Raw genomic sequence first — 22846 nt, 5'->3', positions numbered from 1 at the left:
ATCAGTTGATATGTATATTTCCTTTCATATTATTTCCTTAACACTCTTACCCATGATGATGGCAAATAACCAGCCGTCACTTCGTGATAAAAACTATGTTACAAAGTTACAGACCCGGAGATGCAAACAAAACACAACCCAAACATGAAAAATGTGTCTTGTTAGACACAGCATTATAATAATCATTCCTAAAAATAAAAGATTAAGGCGCACAGGGATTATTAGAATCGGTTAACCATAGTAACATCAATATTTGTTAATCCCATTAATAGAGCGCTAGGTTATGTAACATTTAAATATTTGATAGTAAATATATAATATTCGATGTTTATAGTGCTTTAGGAGCCAATCTCCATTAAAAAAATCTCACAGTAATATAATCAATTTTATTTTCAAAATTAATAGTCACTAACAATAGCATAGTATTAATCTATATTAAGCACAATAATAATCATCAGTGCCTTTAAGAACGTCTAAATCATGAAGGAAGGCGACTTTAATGGTTGAAAAACGTTATTTCTCTATGATTTATTGCTCAACAATGTATGATAAAAAAGAAAAACTAAGCCATCTAAGAACCAGGCTGATGGACACATGCATTTCTTAAATGTTTACATAAATAAGCAGCCTCATGAAACTATATACAAAACCTATGTATGAAAAAGCAACATAAACAACATTGAAGAAGGAACATACCAACAATTCCAAGGAAGATAAAATTACATATAATCTGCAAATAGCAAATGAAGGGCCAGAATAAGGAACCTAAGCACGGAATCATGCCACAAAGAATACGAAGATCATGAGAAAAACTATGAGTACAAAGAATATCTTCATCATTAGCCACCTGTTAGAGGAAATGCTGTTGAGGTACTTGAGCAGTTGGCCCTGCGCGCCTTCAACGTTCGCTAATGTGTCGTCCATATTCTCATCAATCCTGAGAAACATATGGAAATCAAAATATTAGGGGCATTTACAGACATACCACCCAATTCCTATGTAGTTACATATCTAATACAAACATTGTTTTTTACATTTACACCACCCAAACCTTTCATATTACATAAAAAATCACCATTTTAACTTTTAAATGGTGAAATGCACTTTTTTATGCATAAGGTGGTATGCATGTAAATACATAGGAATTGAGCGGTATGACTGTAAATCTTCCAAAATTTTATAGAAATCTGTGAACTCATTCTCATGAAAAGAAATTGTTAGGTAAAAACCTGATAGCAAGCTCTCCTTGCTGAGAAACCATGGTGGCCAACTGAGTGAAGATGTTGCTTAGCTCATGAATGGTAGATTCAACGTTTTGGAGGGCTTCGGCTCTGCTGGTCATGTAGCTGTCCTGTACAGGAACCATATGCAGCTGCTGTTGATGCAGCAAAGGCTGAGTTGATGATGATGGATCACCATTTACCATCTTTCTGAAAAATTTACGCGGAAAAGTGGAAGAAAAAAATAATCTTACATGCTATTACTGGCATATAATAAATTAAAATCTACATTATACATAAATAGTTTGATTTGTGGAGCTTAGTTTTTGCCTCATAAAGAAACGAGATCACTGCAGTAAATCAAAACAAATATATATATATTTTTTTATTTGGGAAAAAAGTTACATACCACTCATCAAAACTTCAATTTCTGCAAACATGCCATCATACCCATGCATGAAGAAGTGTATTTCACTTTTTAACAGCTAAAATGGTGGTATTTTTTATGTGATATGAAAGATTTGGGCGGTATAAATGTCAAAAAAAAGTTTAGGTGTTAGATATGTAAATTCATATGAATTGGGTGGTATGCATCTAAATGCCTCTTTTTTTTCATTATAAAAAGGAAGGGAGACCATATTATGTCGTAAAAGAAAATTTTTGATTGTATTTTCTCCACAGCCAAATTATGGTAAAATCTACAGCTGTGTGACAACAGAGCATAATCATCAATTAGGTGAATATGAATATAACTTTCATATAATTTTGCATGCAATTCTTCTCTTTTTATTTTCAATTCCTCTTACTTGCTCTTGGTGTTTGAAAAAAGATTTTCTCTATTTATCACCATAAATAACATAATAACTAACTTCGAAACTTAAAAGTGCAGAATTTCCATCAGAAATAACCAAAGCAGTTTTTTATATCAAGTAACTTCAGAAAAATGAGTATAATCCAGCATAAACAGTACAAAAATTACATAGAAACATATAACTTGATTTGTTGTAGCCCCTTGATTTGTTGTAGGATGTCATGTTAGTCCCATAATCTATTGAAGTGTTAATTTAGTCCTTGGACTCTTTTAATATGAGCTCAAATAATTATCTAATTTTATAATTTTATAGAAGGCAGAACTATAAAATGGCCATATTTAAACAGTCAGAGGACTATTTTGACACTATACTCCTCTAATATCTTATACAAAATCATTACGACCAAACACACTGCCTAAGCCTTCTCATTTAGTAATCACTATTAATTTCATAAATTACCCGGGAAACAACTGGGAAGAAGAAGCCGAGTCCTTTGCCCATGGTGCCGGTGGTGCGGCTGAGTCTGATGTGGTCCTCGAAATCAGTGGTCTTTGCCGAACAAAAGGATTTGTAGAATCCTTCGAAGTAGAAGAAGAGAATATTTGTCGCCTATTTTCATGAATCTTCAAGTTCTACAAACTCGAAGATTTATTGATAAGCTTTTAAGGCATTTTGTAAAGTATTTAGCATAATTGTCAAAAGATTGAGAACTAATGAGCAATAATCAAGCTGGATTTCTCAGACCCACCTCTGTCCGCATAGTTAGAACTTCCTTAAACTCCTTTGTGGTGCTCATCAAGCGGTTCTTCAAGTTGTCAACAACAGTGGTAGAATGGGTAGTTGTATCACTGGAAATATTTCCAGATTCATTTTGTGAATTACATAAAAGTTGCAGGTCCACCACTGAGGAGTTTAGAGCGGTGATATCCTCCTTAATGATTGACGTTAGTTCTTGTATTTCGACAGTCGGGTCATCAAAAACTGATGTTCTCTTTGCCACTGAAACCTTATGAGGTTATGGTTAGGGATAAGCCATAAGATTCAACACTGGAACTCGACTGTGAACTAATAAAAAGTACTGTGATGATCAAAGATGTAAGATGCTGCCATAAAAAATTATAGGGGCATTTACATACTATCCAATTCCTATATATTTATATATCTAGTACCAAACTTCGCTTTTTACATTTATACCATCCAAAATTTTCATATCGCATCAAAAAAATACTATTATTTTAACTTTTAAAAAGTGAAACAAACCTTCTCATTCATAGGTAAGGTGGTATATATATATAAAAATTGAAGTTTAAGCATTAGATATGTAAATCCATAGGAAAAGAATGGTATGTAAATAAATCTTCAAAATTATATAATGCTAAAAATTACAATGATACAGATTGTGTGCGATAACAACCAATTAAATGCAGGACAAATACATTTTGAGATATTATAATATCAGATAACTAATTTAGATATAATACTACAATAAGGCCTATGATGTCATATGGATCCAGTAATGTGTGGTAAAAAAATTGTTGATAGCTAGATTGAGGGTAATATAAGTCAAAATATTAAAATGGCTATGGTAAAATTAGAAGAAAAAAATGCAATGATCATATTAAGAAGATAAAGTACAACAACAACAACAAAACCTTTACCCCACTAAGTGAGGTCCACTACATAGAATCTCGGCTACATGAATATTTTTTCTCCATTGCGTCCTAGTTAGTGTCATATTTTCATTTACTTCTGAAAAATTAAGATCATTTTTTATACAATATGCTCAAGTCTTCCTAGGTCTACCACTGTCTTTCTTAACATAAGTCGAATCTAAAACATCTAATCTCCTAATCGGATGGATCATCAGACGGTCGACGTTAAATGTGACCAAACCATCTAAGACGACTCTTTCTAATTTTGTCCGTGACCGGAGCTACACCAACCATATCAAGAATATATCATTTAGCATTTTGTCTCCAAGTGTAAAGCCATCCACCTAATCTCTTGGCAAAACTTAACTTAGTTTTATGCTTTTCTTTAAAAGGCCAACATTCAACGCCACAGAACATTGCAGGTCTCACCACCATCTTATAAAATTTTCCTTTCAATCTAAGCAGTACTTTTTTATCACACAATAGGCCCAAAGCATTCTTCCACTTCAGCCAGTCCACTTCAACCAACCAAATTGAATTCTACTAATAACATCCCCATCTATGTCACCATCACTTTGAACACTAGACCCGAGATATCTAAAGCATTCACACCTTTTAATAATTTGATCACCCATATTTACAATTCTGTCACTAGAATTAATACTACTTAAAATTCATTCCACGTATTCAGTTTTAGTTCTACTCAAATGAAGGCCTTTAGACTCCAATGTAGACCTCCGTAATTCAAGTTTTCTCCTGAGCTGTCTCTTTCGCCTTATCTACGAGAAGAATATCATCAACAAAAAGCATACACCAAGGTACAACCTCCTGTAAATGTCTAGTAAGACCATCCATAACTAAAACAAAAAGATATGGGCTTAAAGGCTATCTTTGATGTAATCCAATAGAAATAGAAAAATATTTAGCCAATCCTCTTTCTGTTCTAACACAAGTAACAACTCTAGTATATATATATGTTTAATGACTTGAATATAAGTCATATCTACACCTTTCTTCTCAAGAACTCTCCAAAGGATATCTCTTGGAGCCTCATCGAAAGCTTTTTCTAAATAAAAAAAAATCATATGTAGATCCTCTTTATTATCTCTAAACTTCTCCATCAAACCTCTCAATAAATGTATAGCTTTCATAGTAGACCTGACTGACATAAATCCAAACTGATTACGAGAAATCTTTGTAATACGTCTTAACCTATATTCAATTACCCTCTCCCATAATTTTAAAGTAAGACATATCAACTTAATTCCTCTATAATTTACACTCTTGTGCATTCCCTTTATTCTTAAAAATGGGACCAAAATACTATTCCTCTACTCCTTAGGCATCTTTTTAGTTTTTAAAATAATATTAAAGTGTTTAGTAAAGAAACACTCAAATCTCTTATATATATTTCCACACTTCAATTGGGATATCATCAGATTCTACAGACTTTCCACCCTTGGTTTTTTTTAAAGCCTCCTAAACTTCTTTTTTACTAATGCGACAGTAAAAATGAAATATTTTATTATTATTAACGATATTAAAATCACTAAGGTCGATCATATTTTCAGAAACTTCATTAAAAAATTTTTCAAAATAACTCACCTATGTTGAATATCTTTTTCTAAGAAAAATAATTTTTTTTTTCATATTTAATATGTTTTACTTAAGTTAAATCTTTACTTTTCTTTTCTCTTTATTTGACTTATTTGACTAGTTTATATATATATTTTTCACCCTCCTTAATATCTAATTTATTATAAAAATCACTAAAAGCAAAATTTTCAGCATCACAGATTGTTTGACAAGTTTTAAGCTGGTTGTTGACTACCTAACGCAACCCTCTACTTTTCACATCCGGAGTTTGGGACCCGATAATGTCATTGTTAATTATGAAGAAAAATAATTAAAAAAAACTTAGGTTATTTGAAGTTATGTATAACAAACTAGACAAGTTGATAAAATTAGCGTTGTAAAATTTAAAAGGTGCGGACGTAAGATATTATGGAGAAATGTCGTTCAAATGATTTGCAAGGAATTAAGTATCACACCTCAAGGTGCAATCCATACGAAAAAATAAAATATAAAAATGTATAAAGTAGACTCCAAAAAATTGAGAAAAGGCTATGAAAATGTTTATAACGATAATAATTATATTAAACATTATAGCCGCCCACGAGCTTATTTTGAATCAATATTAGAACCTAGATTGATGATTTTCTCCAACCTAAATTATAGGTGAAAAAAAACCTACAAAACTTGTCCAATTATCATCAATATCACCAACCATCATAAAAAATGATTTCATATTTCCTATGCTAATCAAGCGCCCGCATAACCCACAGTATACTAGGAATCCATAAAAATAATATAAACGCAAAAAATAAGAATACAGTTTGGATTGAAACTCTATATAATTGATGAGGGCTAGATTAATTCAAATAACGCGCTGTAAACAAATATGACAATTCAAACTTTTAAGGTTTCAAGCTTCAAACTATTGAATACATGATTTAGAATTGAATGAAAACAAGCTAGATTTGCATAACCATGTCCATGACTGGTGCCCTAGCCCTAAAAATAACTTTTAGGGCAATTCATTTAAGTTTCCTATGGATGATGGAGAACACAAACAAAAAGATCCACCAAGATACCTGACTCGATCCCAAACTAGGTTTCATGTTGTTTAATGAAAAATATTGGTTTGTATTTCGTTTTTACATCGGTAGTGCATATTAGAAATATATGATTTTTTAAGTTTTCTTTCTGTGATTTCTTGTGCTTGAAAAGTCTGGTTTTAGCTGTTAAGCTCATAGGTTAAAGTATATTTCCTAGATAATTTCATTAACTTGAACAAACATTAGTAAAATTGAAACAAAATAATAAACACTCATAAGTAAAACAACCAATAAATCAATTAGAAATCCTAGCAATAATACACCATTTGTATTAGCATATCAGTTTATTTTCTTAAATTGAGCAGTTTACTCATTATATATAAATAGACATCTAGCCAATAGTGAGGATGATGGACACCCCTCTTGGAGAGGCAGCCCTTTTAATATTTTAAAATAAAAAATGTGTATTTCATGCATTTGTCCACATGCCCTAACCGGACTCGAGTTAAAACTGGGTTAGCTGGCTGCTCTTTCCAGACAGATTTATAAGTCCAAGAGAGTCATGCTTGATTCATACCTTGACATATTTTAAAAACTATAAATCTCAAAGAATATCCTTAGATTAGGTTCGAGTCTCCTACCTATATTGGTAATGCTTACATTAGTTCTACAATCTAAGGCAAACGACAAACTGTTTTCCTCGCTACAGAATGAGTCACCTCTACATGAGTTTTTTCTTGATCGCATGATATAAGCCACAATTATCTAACAAAATAAATAACTTGAAACCAAAATCAAACCCCAATTGAAGTTATAAAGCCTAGTTATAGGATAGTTTGAAGTGCAATTGAGTTTCTCAGTATCTCATGCTTTCTACTTTTCTTCTTTCAACCCTGAAAAAAAATAATCCAAAAGTTGAGTATATCCCGATTGAACTTCAAATTAACAATTGTAAAAACTAAACTCCTACATCCGCAGGAACATGAGATCCGTTTTTAACAGTGTTTCTAGGGAACCAAATTCTCTAGAATATTCCTTATAGGTATCTATACTTTAAAATAAAATAAATCATAGCCTACCAAATTAGACAAGAAAAAATATATGGCAACGTAGACCCCGAGTCATAAAATAATTGCTTTCGTAATTAGATCCATCGATGGATAGTACTTTCATCTTTTGATATGATAATTCATGATGTCATATAGTATTTCAAATGAGAAATTTCAACTCTTGTCTGGTATGAACTACATTCCTTGTATTAATCCCCATTCCACTAGTTGACCAATCATTGCCTCACATCTTCATTGATAGAAAAATTATCTTCAAAGCAACATAAAGGGCTTATATAGTTATCTATAAGATATCATGATTGAAGGAGTCATATTGCCCTGTTTCATCAATCATCCAAACGAGCGCACATCTCGCATTTTTATTTCCACACTTCAAAGTAATATTTTCCTTCGCCAAATCTAATTCATAAACATAAATAATAGTAGGCATTTTTATCTAGATGCCAGACCAAATCCTAATCATAAATATACACCATAGCTATTATTTCCTCTAGATTAACTTCACTTTGAATGCTCACTAAAGAAACAAAGCCTCTAATTCCAAAAATATGATAAACCTAATTTTGTGAATAAAAAATAATAGCGAATCAAACTTTTACTTCAGGTTTTTAGCTCAATGACAAGAACGCTAGAAAACATAAATTGATAAAAAGGGGTTGCTTCTGTTTGCAAATTTATTGGAGAAAAAGTGCAATAGAAAGTATTCTATGTTTTGCATATGATATCCAAAAAATAAAAATGTTTCGCTTCTTTTCATCTAACCTTTTCCAACAATTGCATAATTTGTAAAATGTTTAATATGATTTGCAAACCTTTTTCATCTTATGCTTCCTTAAACACCGCATAAAAATAATTTCAACATCTAATTCACGTTTGAAATCTCAACTAAGAGCTCATTCATTTGCTTGTAAAAATAACATGTCAAAAATAAAATAGTTTCTTAATTATTCATTTTGAACATGGAAAATGAAATCACTAATTTGAAGGTTGTTTTATAAACGTTTACAATATCGAGAAAAGAGAAAGAAAATACAACATAATAAGTAGATCACATGCAACTAAAACAACAAAATGATGTAAAAGAAGGGTAAAACTTACAAGAAGGATAAAAATTAGAATAGTCGGAGACCCACATGAATGTGAAGAAAAAATAAAAGCTGAAGGGAATTACATAAAAAAGATTGAATTCTTAATATTTATATATCTAATACCTAAATCTTTAAATATGCTTATATAACATTAAGATCTCTAATTCACATAAAAAATGCAAATAGTATTACCTTAACTAAAATTAAATATATCTTTTATGTATATGTTTTTTTAATGTAATTTAGACACTAGCAAGCTATATAATAAATATAAGAATTTAGGTGTTAGAAATGTAAAAGATAAGAATTTAGAGATATGTATATATATATATATATATCCCCCAAACAAAAATGTGTGCTTCTTCACCCAAGTCATATAACACACCCGACACACCCAAGAAATCATCTGACCCATTAGCATATGACCAATGCATTTTTTTCTTGCTTAGCCTAGAGGCGTGCTGTCGGCTCACTCCAAATACTTCCTTTCTTCGTTCCACACTACCTCCCTTTTTTACATAGTTGATAAGTAAATAATTAAGTTCAAACACAACCACCCTCTCAAGTCAAATTTAATTTCTAAATATCTAATTCATAAATATAGAAAAATGGCAGTCCATCCGCACCAAACTTCATGAGATGTGCTTAAATTAATCAATTCCTATCTTGCATACAACCTCCCTAAGAATATCCTAGTTGATGTACACAGTGGCATAGTGAAGTCTGTAAACAATTACTATGTCCTCTATCTGTTGCACATCCTTCCCTCCTTATTTATGTGTCATTGCAGGCCAAAATCCCAAGAGATTGGCTTTAAATGGCCAATCAGCCCCTCCCTCTCTCATCACCCTACACTCCAACCTTCTAGGGATAAGGGAAATGGCCCCCTCCATCTTGGCCCAGCCCACTTTAGTATGCTACAAAGCAAAGAGGCAAAGCGAAAACAAAAAAGTTGAAGGAAAGTGACCTTGCACTTAAGAAATTGCAATAAAATCATTCATAAATAAATTAAACTTTTAGTGGCTCGATAAATAATTTCTAAACAAAAGAACAGTTTGTATATATACCCTATAAAATTTAAAAAAAAAAAAAAATGCATATACTTATAGCAGACTTGCATATGACTTTAATTGTCAGATGCCAAGCTACCAAAGCAAATAACAGGGAATTACATATAATGAAAACAAAAGGGGAATTTATATAAATGCCGCACAATTCTTATTTATTCACATATCTAACACCCAAAGTTTGATATATACACTTATAGCACCTTGGTGTCATAAAAATATGCATGAAAATGTGTATTTCACTTTTAAAAAGATAGTGATAGTGGTATTTTTGATGTGATTGTGAGGATTTGAGTGGTATTTATGTAAATATGAATGTTTAGGTGTTAGATATGTATATACATAAGAATTGTGTTATGTATATAAATGTCCCAAACAAAAAATGTTCATCAAGAAGGACTGACCATCAAATATCAAGATTGTAGCATTCTACTCGCTTATAATAGCATGTATTAAGGATATCAGTATATCACACTATCATAATATACTCACTTACAAATTGAAGCAACAAAGTATCACCGCAATGATGCCCTAAAAAACCTTCATGAAATCACAGCCATGAGCTCATGTAATAACTAATAGAAGCCATAAAAAACTGTCACAATAGCTTTTAAAAATTCCCTTAAATCCATTCAAAACATGTAAGCATTGATCGAAAAAAATAGAAATGTTTTACTATCATCCTGCCATTTTTTATTCACAACATGACGTTCCTACAATGTTTATTTTCCTTCCAACAGATTCTTACAGTTCTGGATAAGTACTACCGAGAATGCAGTGTTCTCAATTGGCAATAAGGTGTCACCTTTTGAAAATTTTGAAGTACATTGGTTACAAAGTAACGACTCCAAAAACATAGCTGCTTTAGACTGCCTCGATTTCATTATAACACGCAAAAACTCTGTAAATCTTTCAAAACGTTACTGCCGGAATTCACCCTAGAACAATGCAATTGACAAATGCATATAAACTAAAAGAAGCAACAGACATACAGTATTTGTTTCTTACATTTTGCAAGTTTCGCAAGCTTTTGAGAAGTCTGGTGAATCCCAAGCCCAATTCTTGAAGCCCTCTTGTTAAATTCCGACTGAATTGAGACCGCCGTCTTCGGCCCCTCAAACTTAGACGCAGCATTGCTGCTCTGCGCATTTGGCCCAGAAGACAGCGACTTTTTCAACCTGTCCGCTGTGATGAGAAACTCCTGCGTGCGATCCCGGTAGGACGATTGCCCGGATCTGTACTGCATCTCCGAATCCGTAACGTACTCGCAAATCCGAGACAAAGGACAGAGATCTATAAAAACCCTTAGAAAACAAATACAAAGGCCAACAAACGAAATTCTTCACCGAGCCTACATACGGATATCGATCTAAGCTTCCAGCATCGGATCGACATATCGGGCCCCAAAAAATAAGCGATGAACACGGACCTAAATTTCTTCCCGGTCCCAAGATGATCCCGTCGGAGCGCTGTTCGTCGCCACAGGGTAAACTACCTACGTCGCCGGCCGGCGAGATCTTGACACGACGAAATCGACGATGTTTTAGGAGCAGAAATTACTGATAGAATAAGCAGGAAGCTTCATATGAAAGATTTACATGCATGTCACTCAATTTTTATGTATTTACATATTAAACATCTATTTTTAAAATTTCTCATACACGCAAGCCTCCAAATTTTGTCGATATATAAATATATATAAAAAAAATTACATAAATCTCCCAAATTTTAAATACGTTTATGTATTGTTTGGAATTAATAATATTATTCTTATTACAATTTTTAAAAAAATATATTTATTTTATGTGTGTTTCATATATATTTTATTTATATTATTTTAAGAAAAAGAACTTCGTATAAAAAAAATTTAAATAACTAAAAGTTATTAGGAGATTTCTAAAAACAAGTTTCTTATATTCAACATAATAAAATTATTATATTTTAAATAAAGATATAAATAAAAAAATTTAAATAATAAATGTTTTTCAATGCTAATTTAATTTTCTTCCGTGCAGCACAATTACAACCGAAAAATTGAGCAGCTACAGTTGCCCCAAACAGACACTTAATTTTTATACATTTACCATCTCACAATCAAACTCTCATTTTTATAAAATTAATAACGGATGAAATGTGAATTTTATTTTTAACGAGGGTGAAAAAGATAAATTGGATATTAGTTTGTAAAAATAGAAGTTTAGAATGCATAAAAATCTGTTGATTGTATGTAAGGCCCCGTTTGGGACAGCTTAAATGTGCGGCGGCGTTTTTGAAAACGCCGCCGTAGCGTTTGAAAATCACGTCTTATCTGCGTTTTTGAGAACAGCGTTTTTTATTTATGTTACACGCGGATCATCAAAATATATTTCAAGAGACGACAACTGATTTATGATAATGTTGAAATCATTTAAGTGTTGAGCAACAGACACACCTTCCGTCATCTTCAAGTTGAATAACTTTTTCATCAGATGCACGTTGTTATTCGTCCATACCTGATAAAGCTTACCTGATAAAGCTGTCATGAGATCTGCAGTAGCCATCTCCTTGATGACGTTGTGGAAAACCTATCTCGACAGGATTGATCGTATAACCCCCAGAACCCGTCGATCCGACAAATTTCATTCCGTCTTGTCCATCTTTTCTGGTCGCTTTCGCAGTAACGAAAGATGAAATTTCTTCTCATAGAGGTAGTCCTCTATCTGCATCCTCCAGTAAACAAAATCTATGTCATTGAACTTCTCAATCCCCGATGTCATTACTTCGTCTCCACACATCGTTCTTCCTTAGATTCGAACCCAAGCTTTGATACCAGTTGTTATGAAAAACGACTACAATAAAGCGAAAAAATGAAACGAGAAAAATTGCACGCAAAAAAACACTAGAGTGACACAAAAATTTATCTGGTTTGACAAATTTGCCTATGTCAACGAAGCTGTAGAGAATTTTATTTCTTCGAGGAATTACACCGTTGAGCGACGTTTACAAAAAAATCTCAATTATCTTCTCTCTTCCCCTCTCTCTCTCTTTCTCTCTTTCTTACTTAGAGGACTTGGTTTGACTTTGCTTGACTTGACTTCTCAATTAAGCCAAAAGAGACTATTTATAGAAACCATGAGAACGGTACGTGGGAGGTAGGTGGGATATGATAGGTGAGCGGTAGGTGAGAAAGTAGGTGAGCGGTAGGTGAGATTTTTAATTAAGAAGCTAATTAAATTTCAATGGACTGGGTCTCCACATTACCCAATATTTGACATAGGTAATCTGTGATCTACATCATCCCATATCCAAAGTGTTTTCCATCGAAACTAATTGATCTTCTCATTTTCATCATCAATGGTAATTGCTCCTACTTTTCACTTAAGATGTCAAAGCCTAACTCGGATACAAATTATTGAAGAATATTGCACACATGAGTGGCAAGGATAAAAGTGAGGATGAAAAGAAAAGCACCATAGAAAACACTACAAGAAAACAATTGGAAGGAAGCAACAGAACATAACCCTTCGCGGAAAACATAAATCCCCCATAAAATAATTGGCTATTTTATATTTTTAAACTCCATTTTTTTTTATGCCCGCCATGGCTTTCGCCCTTCGCGGCTTCGCAGCAACAGAACATAACCCTAATCCGAATTCCAGCTCTTGCGAGATGGCCGGAAAGCGATACATTACCGATCTCGGAGGCGGCAGCGAAGTTGTCTTCGTTCCGAGATTCTTGCCGTCGGAGCGAGCTTGGGCTTGGTTCGACTATCTCGACAAGGAGATCCCGTGGACGAGGCCATTGATCCACGTCTTTGGAAGGTCTTGCCTCCAGGTTACTTCGCTTCTTAACATTTAATATTTATGCAGTTTTTCTCTTTTCAGTTTTGTAGTTGTTTGGGGATTGATTACGAATGCTCTGGAAAAATGTGTTCGATGCATCTTAATTAAGAGGGCATCTGTTTTTGGTTTTTTTTTTTTTTTTTTTTTTGGAAAGTTTGAATATCAATTGTAGACACTGTAATTGAATTTTTAGTAGATAGTAACCCGTGTTAGTAGGTACCTGAAGTTGATCTTATCTAGTTAATGATTATATGTTAGTTTGTTGTGGCCAAGAAAATATAGAAATGGTGGATTGGATTGTTATGTCTGATAATTTCTGGTGCAATCATTATATCCTCATGGAAATTGAGCAAATGTTTGCAATAATTTGGCTAGTTCATCATGGATTCCTTTCTTGTTTCATTCCTGAAAATAATGTTAATCATACCACCAAAAAGTGTTGGAAGCTTCCATTTATGTTCTTTGGTTTGCTAAAACTAAGTAATGCACACTCAAGTATATCTGGCATAAGTTGGATTTTCTGTTTATGTTATTTATTTCATAATCTGCTTGGTTAATTTAACCAAAATAAGTTTATGTATGCGTTCAGCCTAGAGACACATGCTATGTTGCAAGTGAAGGTCTTACTAATTTAAAATACAGTGGTTATCAGCCACATGCATACACCTGGGATGAGTACCCTGTGCTTAGAGACATCTTGGAAGCCGTAAGAATTTATGACTTCATTATCCACCTAGCAGAATTACATTCTATTTACTGAAATTTGCATTTTTTTGTGCTCCACCTTTCCTTCATCTCTATTGTTGATTGTACAAAATTCAATTTATTGTAGGTTCATGAAGCACTTCCTGGAAGTAGATTTAATAGTCTGCTACTGAATCGGTATAAATGCGGCACAGATTATGTAGCTTGGCATTCTGATGACGAGAAATTGTATGGATCCACTCCAGAAATCGCTTCTGTTTCTTTTGGATGTGAAAGAGAATTCCTTTTAAAGAAGAAACCAGTCAAGAAAGGAGGTATGAGTAAAATAATGCAATGAAAATTCTCTCTTTTCCAACTAGTTGAGATTTTAATTTTTATTTCATTTTCTACTAGCTGAAAAAATTTTAACACAATGATCTGCAATTAATTTTTGAGGCATTTACATACTTATCACATAATTCTTATGTAAGTACATATCTAAAACCTAAACATTTGTATTTACTTGCATGTTACTCATATCTTTAACGCTGCATTAAAAAATGTCACCATCACTATCTCTTTAAAGTTGAAATACATCTTTTCATGTATGATTTTATAACACCTAGCTGTCATAAATGTAAATATTAAAGTTTGGGCTTTAGATATGCAAATACATTAGAATTGTGTCGTATGTATGTGTATATATAAAATATGTCATCACAAATCTTAAGACAGCTGAACAACTCAGGGGGAAGAAATGACCGATTAAACGTAGTTGTTGACGACCATTTTGGGCTAGACAAGGACGAGAGATACGTCTTGTTCAATCGATCGACGGAACGTGACAGGAGATTTCCGGCAGGGTGGTGATCTGTACTCAAGAAGATGATGAGAGATGCGTCTTGTTATAAACATACCAGAAAATTGACAAACTCTTATCAATCAAATCAGCCCTCTGATCTTATTTTATGTGAATAACTCTGTAATTACTAAAAATTTCATCTGAAAAGTTAATGATGAGAGACTAATATGTACTTTTGTAATGTTGTGACCTATGCCTATAAATAGAGGGTATCTGATATAAATAAAAATTACATTCTCTTTACCGCTCTCTATGGTTCTCTGTTATCATCTAAATATCTCTCTTAACGCTATATACTTTTGGTGTATTCTTCGGACGTTTTGTGATTCAACATCCTTAAAGATACGGTTAGCTTGGAAATATGTCATCAACAAGAAGAGGAGCTAAGCAACAACAACAAGGAGAATCCTGACAGAGAACATGGCAAAAGCAGCATGCATCAGGGAGTTTATTGAAGAATTCGTTCAACAAGACTTGCAAGACTTGAGGACCCAGATCACCAACTAGATGTTATGGCAGTTGACAGAAGTGCTCAGTTCAGTCGCTGACCGGCCCAACAAGAGGCACTCAACCCCACTCAAGGGGAACCACCGATAAACAACGGTGGAAGAACAATCCACCTACAGGAGAAGCTCGATGATGAATCATATAAGGATAGTGCTAGATCCGCCCCAGAGTAGAAAAATTGATCAATGTGAATCGAGGCGTCGAGACAATCGGAGAATGCCTTCTCACTCCAAGTATCAAGAGCTAAACCCTCAAAGAAATTAAAAATGTCTGACCTAGAGCCATACAAAAGACGATCTGACCTCAACGACCACCTCACATCATTCAAATCCTCAATATGTTTGTTAAAATCTCTAACACTCACAAGTGTAAGCTGTTCTTCACAACGCTGAGATCGTCCATACTAAGTTGGTTTGACGGGTTATCAGTAGGAGTGATCACTTGTTTTGTGGAATTCAAAAAACTTTTTCTTTCTCAGTTCGTCAGCGCTCTAAGGCCTAAAAAGAGCGCTCGATTCTTGTGACAATTAAATAATGAGCTGATAAGAGCCTGCGATCTTTTATTGCAAGATTTAAGAGGGACTTTGGAGGTGAAAGACTTGAAGCCTGACATGGCCCAAGCTGTGCTGACATAGTAAGGATGGAGAGGTTCTGCTTCGGCCTCGACCTCAAAGAACCAAAGAGCTTGGCCTAGTTGTTAGAGATGACCAATAAATAGGGGTGTAAACGAGCTGAACACGAACAAATGAAGCTCGTTTTCGTGTTCGGTTCGTTTGAAATTAAGTGTGTTTGAAATAGGCTTGTGTTTAAAATTGTTCGTGTTCGTGTTCGGTTCGATTTTGTTTGAAATGATTTCAGGTAATTCGTTTATGTGTTATTGGAGGTGTTTTTTTAGGTTGTATTGAAGGGTTACCGCGGTTCCGCGAGAAGTGGTGCTATTTGGGTTGTGTTGCGATGTTACCGCGGTTTCGCAACAAGTGGTGTTATTATGGTAGTATTGCGGTGCTATTGTTACACGCGATTTAAGAGGTAGTGGATGTTATCGCGCGCGGTCGTGAGGGCGGTGTTATTGCGGGTGTATTCCAGTAGTATTGTGGTCTTATTGGCAAGGTTTTGCCATGGAATCGTGGTGTTATTGCGGTGGCGGGGCAGTGGTGTTATTGCGGTAGTTTTTGAATTGTATTGTGGTGTTATTGTGGAGTTTTGCAGCAGTTTTGTGGTGTTATTGTGGAAATTTGTCGCAGTTTGGTATGTGGTGTTATTGTGGCAATGAAGTGGTGTTGTTATGGTAGTAAAATATTTTATGGTACTAATAACAATAATATATTATTATTATTTTATTATGTATTATAATTTGTAGCATTTAATTTTTTAAAAAAATGATAAATTGTTAGACTATATAATTATTTTTAAAATATGCTAAATATTTTATATATGATTATTTTAAATTATTTTATATTTCAAACAGTAACGATTCGAACATGAACGAACACATCATTATTTGTGTTTGATTCGTTTAACAAGTCAAACAAAAAAAAATTATTCGTGTTCGTCTCTTTTGCTTACCGCACCAATGTCATTCACATCGCGGGATACATGAGTGAACCACCCAGGAAGATAAATCAAAAGAGGCAACAAACAAGGGAGCTTTGTGTCACAACCTTTGCACTGAAACCAAAGAGTCACCCACCTATCTATTTTACTAATAAGGATCTTCCTCTGAAGGGAAATTCGTATAATGATGTTGTTGTGATAACGACAGTAATCAATAATTATCAAGTTGGGAGCATCCTTGGCGATACCGGGAGCTTCGTGAATGTGTTTTCAAATAGGTATTCGATAAACTAAATTTTACTGCCGATCAGATGACTTCACCAGTCGGATTATTGTATGGATTTTCAAGAGAAAAAAAGGAAGTGTTGGGCCTAATTGGACTCCCGGTAAGTTGGGGGTAAAACAAAAAGTAGTTCACTCTAACGGAGGATTTCCTCTTGGTGGATTCTCTTCCGACATACAATACTATATTTGGTCGACCACTTTTGAACGATTTCAAGGCTGTGGTCTCCACTTATCATATCGCTGTCAAATTCTCCGTAGATGGAGAAATTATCACAGTAAGAACCTATAACAATTCTGAGCCTGCTACTTGCAGGCTATAAGCAACATGAAGCACGATAACCTGGACATCCAAAATGCAAGGGAAGGTGGCCTCGAAACCAACGAGACCACCCCCGAAGTCCCAACCGTTGAAGGGGAGGAATGCAAATATTTTCTAAAAAGTGAAGCTTTTGATGCAGAACATAGGGAGCTGTTGGTTCCGACACTCCAAGAAAGCCGAGAGGTATTCGCCTGGACGACCGCTAAAATGCCAGGCATGTTGATTGATGATGCCTGCCACAGACTGAATGTCGATCCATCGGATTGTGCAGGAGTTTGCTAATGAAGCGCTCCTCCATTTCAGCATAGCGACACACTAGAAAATAAGCAAACACTTGGCGCCACCCATATGCCTCCTTGTTGATGTACCTGGAGAAAATTAATAGCCCACACGGTGGGGGGGGGGGGGGGGGGGGGGGGGGGGGGGGGGGGGGGGGATTCTCCCCCATCCTCTACCTCTACGGTGCCCGCTCCATGGTTCCCTGTCCCGCAGCAGTCTGCTCCACAACATCCACTCCCCCCTCCATGGCTCAATCAACGGTGGCCGCACCTGCATCGGCCGCAGGGTTGACATCGATGTCTGATAAGATTGAAGAGATACTTAAAGGCATAATTTAAGTTACATACCCAAAATTTGACACCAGTTAGAAGTGAGACAAGGTTGTCACCGGTCTTCTTTAATCCTCCAACCTCAGAGGAAAGGCCATCCTTTCGCGACTGAAGCCACGTTCTAGCTTCAGTTGACACCTTCCAGAGCCCCTAAGAGACATAGTCCTCATAGCAGTTTGAACGAGTACTCCTGAGGATTGTGCAGGAGTGAACGCCTCCGACAGATGCCCCAAAAGAAGATCGTCGAGACGCCCTCCAATCTCCTCCGCAGCTCTCCCTTGTGATGAGCCTATGAGAAAGTTCGAAGGCTCAGTTCGATCTTCGTTTTCCCTCGCTCGTGACTCCTGCACAATTCTCTTCTTGCTCAACTCTCCCACAAAAACTTCGCTTGTTGATTTCCACTTCGCGACAGGTTTGTGAGCCCCCGCCTGCATATTACTATGGCTTTGAGTAATATGCATATTACTTTCCTTACCCTAAGGCCTATTTATAATGGTTCGGGCACGGAAATCCAGAGAAGTCCATTATTACGCAATAATGTCATTTAATTATTTCATACATGTTAAAAAAGATTCTCTTATCCCGTGTGCTGTGCAGCTTTCAAGGAGCAAGAAAATCAGGGAACTAAATATTTACATAGAAAATATGTTAGCGCGAATCTCAAGACAGATGAACGACTCAGGATGAATAAATGGCCGATTGAATGTAGCTGTTGACGACTTTCAAGTTGGACAATGGAGATAGATGCGCCTTGTTCTGGCAATCGACGGAACATGCCAGCAGATTTCCCGAGGGGCAATGATCAGCCCTCAGGACGATCGACAAGACAAGAAACATCCTTTTGGATTAAATATTGATCGATTCGAGGGTTACCGGACGATCGACGAACTCTTATTGATAGAATCAGCACCTTGATCTTATTATATGTGAATAACTTTATAATTACTAAAATGTGCTTCTGAAAAGTCAATGATGAGGAGACTAGTATGTACTTTTGTAATGTTGGAACTTATGCTTATATATATGGGGTCTATGATATAAATAAATGTTACACTCTCTTTACGGCTCCTTACAGTGCTCTCTCATCCTCTACCTCTATCGTTTAACATTCTATACCGTGGGCGTATTCTCCGGATGTTTTGGGATTCAACAGTACTTAAATTTTTCTTAATATTTTACTCAATCATCACTCATCAGATATACACACAAGAACATGAGTGCCATATCGACAAACTAGCTGACATATTTTTTCTATTTACCTTTGACTATGCTAGCTATTAATACTTCAGAAGAGTCGGAAAATAAGCGGCTGAAGATTACTAGCCAAGATCAGCACTCATTCGTGCTGAAACATGGCTCCTTACTGGTGATGAGAGGATATACCCAGCGAGATTGGCTTCACTCAGTGCCGAAGCGTTCTAAACCAGGTTCAGTTCGGATCAACCTAACTTTCAGGCAGATTGTGATGTAGATATATGCTTCAATTTCTTCTTTTTCCTCCTGAAAACTTGCAAGTAGTAAGGGTATTTATTTCTGATGCCACGTGCTGTAATTCTGCCATGGACATGGGTCAATTTGCATTACAATATATTTTTTTTGTTCGCATAATTTATGTTAATATATTTAGCTATATCTACTAATCACATGATCCCATATGCTTTCCTTCAATTCTGGCTATCCCATTAATTGAAATCTGTAAAGAGGATTATAAACCTCTTATCATCCAGCTCAATTTGGTCTTTATTTGGACCTGATTTCCTCATTAGTTTCAAGCCGAGCTATATGTATATATATGAATTGTTCGGCTCTTTGATTTTGATCCAACCAAAACACAATCCAATGTTCAAACAACTACACTTCAATCAATTATTAGGCTAAAAATCTCAGCCCTAAAGTTGGCAAAAGGTTTATAGGAGCGATGCAATGTGGTGCTGAGCTTAGATCAATTGTAGATAACTTAATTAAACATATTGGTTCAAGTGAGATGACAATCAGAGAGTTCCTGCAATTTTTAAGCTTTCTGAAGGAAGCTTTGGCCGAATATGGTGAGAAGATCTTTGAAAAAAAATGTCTTATTGAAAACTGGGCAGGAAGAGAGTATTCCAGGGTTGATTGTTAGCATATTCAGTTTCTTCCATCTTGAAAATTTCATGTCATAATAATAATAAATAAGCATTTTGCATGATGCGAAAACATTTCACAGTAAAATAATTCGTTTAATTACTTTTCCCCATTGATTTATTCAAGCTCATCTTTTAGTTCAAAGTGTAAAATGAGCTGAACACTCTCTCTTATCTTATCCACAAAAAGGATATCATAGCTAAAAGCATAAAGATAAAGGCTCAAAGTCTGTCCCAGATGTAATCCAAATGAAATAGGTAAAAAATACTTGGTCAATCCTCCTTGTGTTAAAAAACAAGCAATAACTATGGTATAGATATTTTTAATGGCTTGAATATGAGTAATATCAACACCTGTCTTTTTTAGAACTCTCCAAAAGGCTTCTATTGAAATTTTATCATAAGTTTTTTTCTAAGTAAAAAAAATTATAAGTACATCTTCCTTATTCTCTAGACACTTTTCTGTCAAACCTCTCAATAATGTATAACATCCATAGTAAACTTGCTCGATATGAATTCAAAATGATTTTGAAAAATTATTGTATTAGGTCGCACATTAACTTAATTCATTTAGAACTTACACTATTGTGTTTAATCTTAAAAATATTGACCAGCAGAAATTTTCTCCACTCATCAGACATCTTTTTAGTTTTAAAAATAATATTAAAAAGCTTAATAAGCCGAAAAATTCACAAAATCTTATAAGTATTTTCACACTTTTGTTATAATATAATCATATCCTATTGTTTTTCCACACTTCATTATCTTTATAGCATCCTCAACTTATGTTTTACTAATGTGATGTTGGAAATAAAAAAACTATTATTATTTATGATATTAATATCACTAAACTTGATCATATTTTCACAATCTTCATCGAAAATTTTATCAAAATATTTCACCCATCCTACAGACCATCTTATATTTTTTTCTCAAATTTTCAAGTTTTTACATTTGAACCAATTTTTATAACAAAATTTCATACTTGTTATATTTTCTTCCACATTATTATTTGATCACTTTGACCCCAACCATTTTTATTCCCAAAAGTTTTTTTTTTTTTTAATTTTCCGAGCAAATATTTTACAAATTGTTTCATAATACTCGTTACATTATTCTACATAATATTAGCTTGGTTATTAACATTCCAAATCTTAAAATCTTGAATTGTACTCATAAAAATAATTTTATTTGTCTTTTAAGTGTTTCCATCTAATTCCATGATGATATTTTATTATATTTTTAATCTTTTAATCCATCATCTTAAAATTCAAAACCAATAAGAGATGGTGTACTTAAATTTTCACTTGAAATGACATTAAATCTTTACAATCTCGATGATCTATTTTTCTCATAAAATTATTCAAATTGTGTTTTATTAAAACAATTCTTTTAAGTGATAATATACTCTCTTTTTTATTAAATAAAATATTAATAATAATAAAATCATAAGCTAAAAGAAAATCCAATATGACTACCATCTTTGTTAGTCCCTAAAAAATCATAATCATCATGAATATTTCTAAAATCTTCTGTCATTCAACTAACATGTTTATTAAGTCTCCAATAATTTTTTTACAAGAGTTATCCTATTAATTTTTTTGGCTCATTAATTTTTTTTTAACATATATCTAAACATACTTGGAGAGCATAAACACTTATAATATTAAAAACTACAATATCAACAACAATCTTTAGAGTTATAAATTTATCATAAAGTCTATTGATTTTTACGATGTTATTTTTAAAATATTTATATATAATTACACATACACAATTTTTGATATGATTTACTTGAATATCAAATTTTAAAACTTAAACTATCAATCTTCTCAGTTTTTTCTTCAAACTATTTAATTTTTTAAATGTATAAGATATTTATCTTCTTATGGATCACTAAATTTCATTAATCTATCTATCAGAATATCCATATTACAAATTCATATCTTAATATTATTTTCATTAACTAACTTCTTTACTAACATCCGCTCATAATATAAAATTTTTTTGCTTATTTAATTGTGCATCCGAGCACCGATTCTTGTCACTATATTCAGGCACAAGACTTTTAGGGGACGCCCCATCATTGGCACAGTTGATTTAAAAGATTCATATCAAACACTTCTATAATTTATTAGTTCAAAATTAAGTGTATCATAGTTTAATTTATACAACTAATCTCCCCATTGATAACATAATATTCTTTTGAATATCAAAAAAATATTTTGAACCTTGTCATCTACAATTGCAGCTCCTCTTAAATTTCTTCTCCACACTCACTCTTCATCTAATACAAATCATAAATTGATCATAATAATAATAATAGATCAGCATTCATCGTACAAAGCATTAAATAATCATATTTTTTCAGGCATAATGAACACTCAAGTATTACATCATGAGCTTTTAACTTTATTTTCAACCAATGTTTTACATTCAAGCAATTTGCTGATTTATCTTGTTTGTTATGCTCAAACCCTAAACCCTAATTTAAAACCCTACACACACACACACACACACACACACACACAAAATAAAGACGCACATTTATTTGCATGGA

At 33.8% G+C, this 22846-nt stretch overlaps 2 protein-coding genes across 4 annotated transcripts in view; one reads left to right on the top strand and one right to left on the bottom strand.

Annotated features, from left to right (window-relative positions):
* Positions 1 to 628: 628 nt before the first annotated feature.
* LOC110018175 (syntaxin-32-like) lies at positions 629 to 11106 on the bottom strand. Its single transcript, XM_020715403.1, has 5 exons — positions 10536 to 11106; positions 2781 to 3031; positions 2492 to 2664; positions 1230 to 1430; positions 629 to 937 (listed from the first exon to the last, which is right to left on the bottom strand). Exons 1-5 carry the CDS (start codon positions 10771 to 10773, stop codon positions 778 to 780), a joined length of 1023 nt encoding a protein of 340 aa, XP_020571062.1. The 5' UTR covers positions 10774 to 11106; the 3' UTR covers positions 629 to 777.
* Positions 11107 to 13021: 1915 nt separating this feature from the next.
* The window catches only part of LOC110018183 (DNA oxidative demethylase ALKBH2), a 54512-nt gene continuing 44687 nt past the window's right edge, over positions 13022 to 22846 (top strand). The window contains exons 1-4 of one of the 3 annotated variants that reach the window (XM_020715413.1): positions 13023 to 13340; positions 13938 to 14054; positions 14181 to 14367; positions 14781 to 15096. In XM_020715413.1, the coding sequence (XP_020571072.1) occupies positions 13098 to 13340; positions 13938 to 14054; positions 14181 to 14367; positions 14781 to 14902 (669 nt within the window). In that variant the 5' untranslated portion in view covers positions 13023 to 13097 and the 3' untranslated portion in view covers positions 14903 to 15096. Of the gene's footprint in view, positions 13341 to 13937; positions 14055 to 14180; positions 14368 to 14780; positions 15097 to 19440; positions 19770 to 22846 lie in introns of those variants that run through there. The other 2 variants (XM_020715412.1, XM_020715414.1) reach the window with 2 other exon arrangements.

The sequence above is a fragment of the Phalaenopsis equestris genome, unplaced genomic scaffold (genome assembly GCF_001263595.1).
Source record: "Phalaenopsis equestris unplaced genomic scaffold, ASM126359v1 Scaffold000006, whole genome shotgun sequence".
Classification (NCBI taxonomy): domain Eukaryota; kingdom Viridiplantae; phylum Streptophyta; class Magnoliopsida; order Asparagales; family Orchidaceae; genus Phalaenopsis; species Phalaenopsis equestris.
This window is presented reverse-complemented; position numbering and strand designations above follow the sequence as displayed.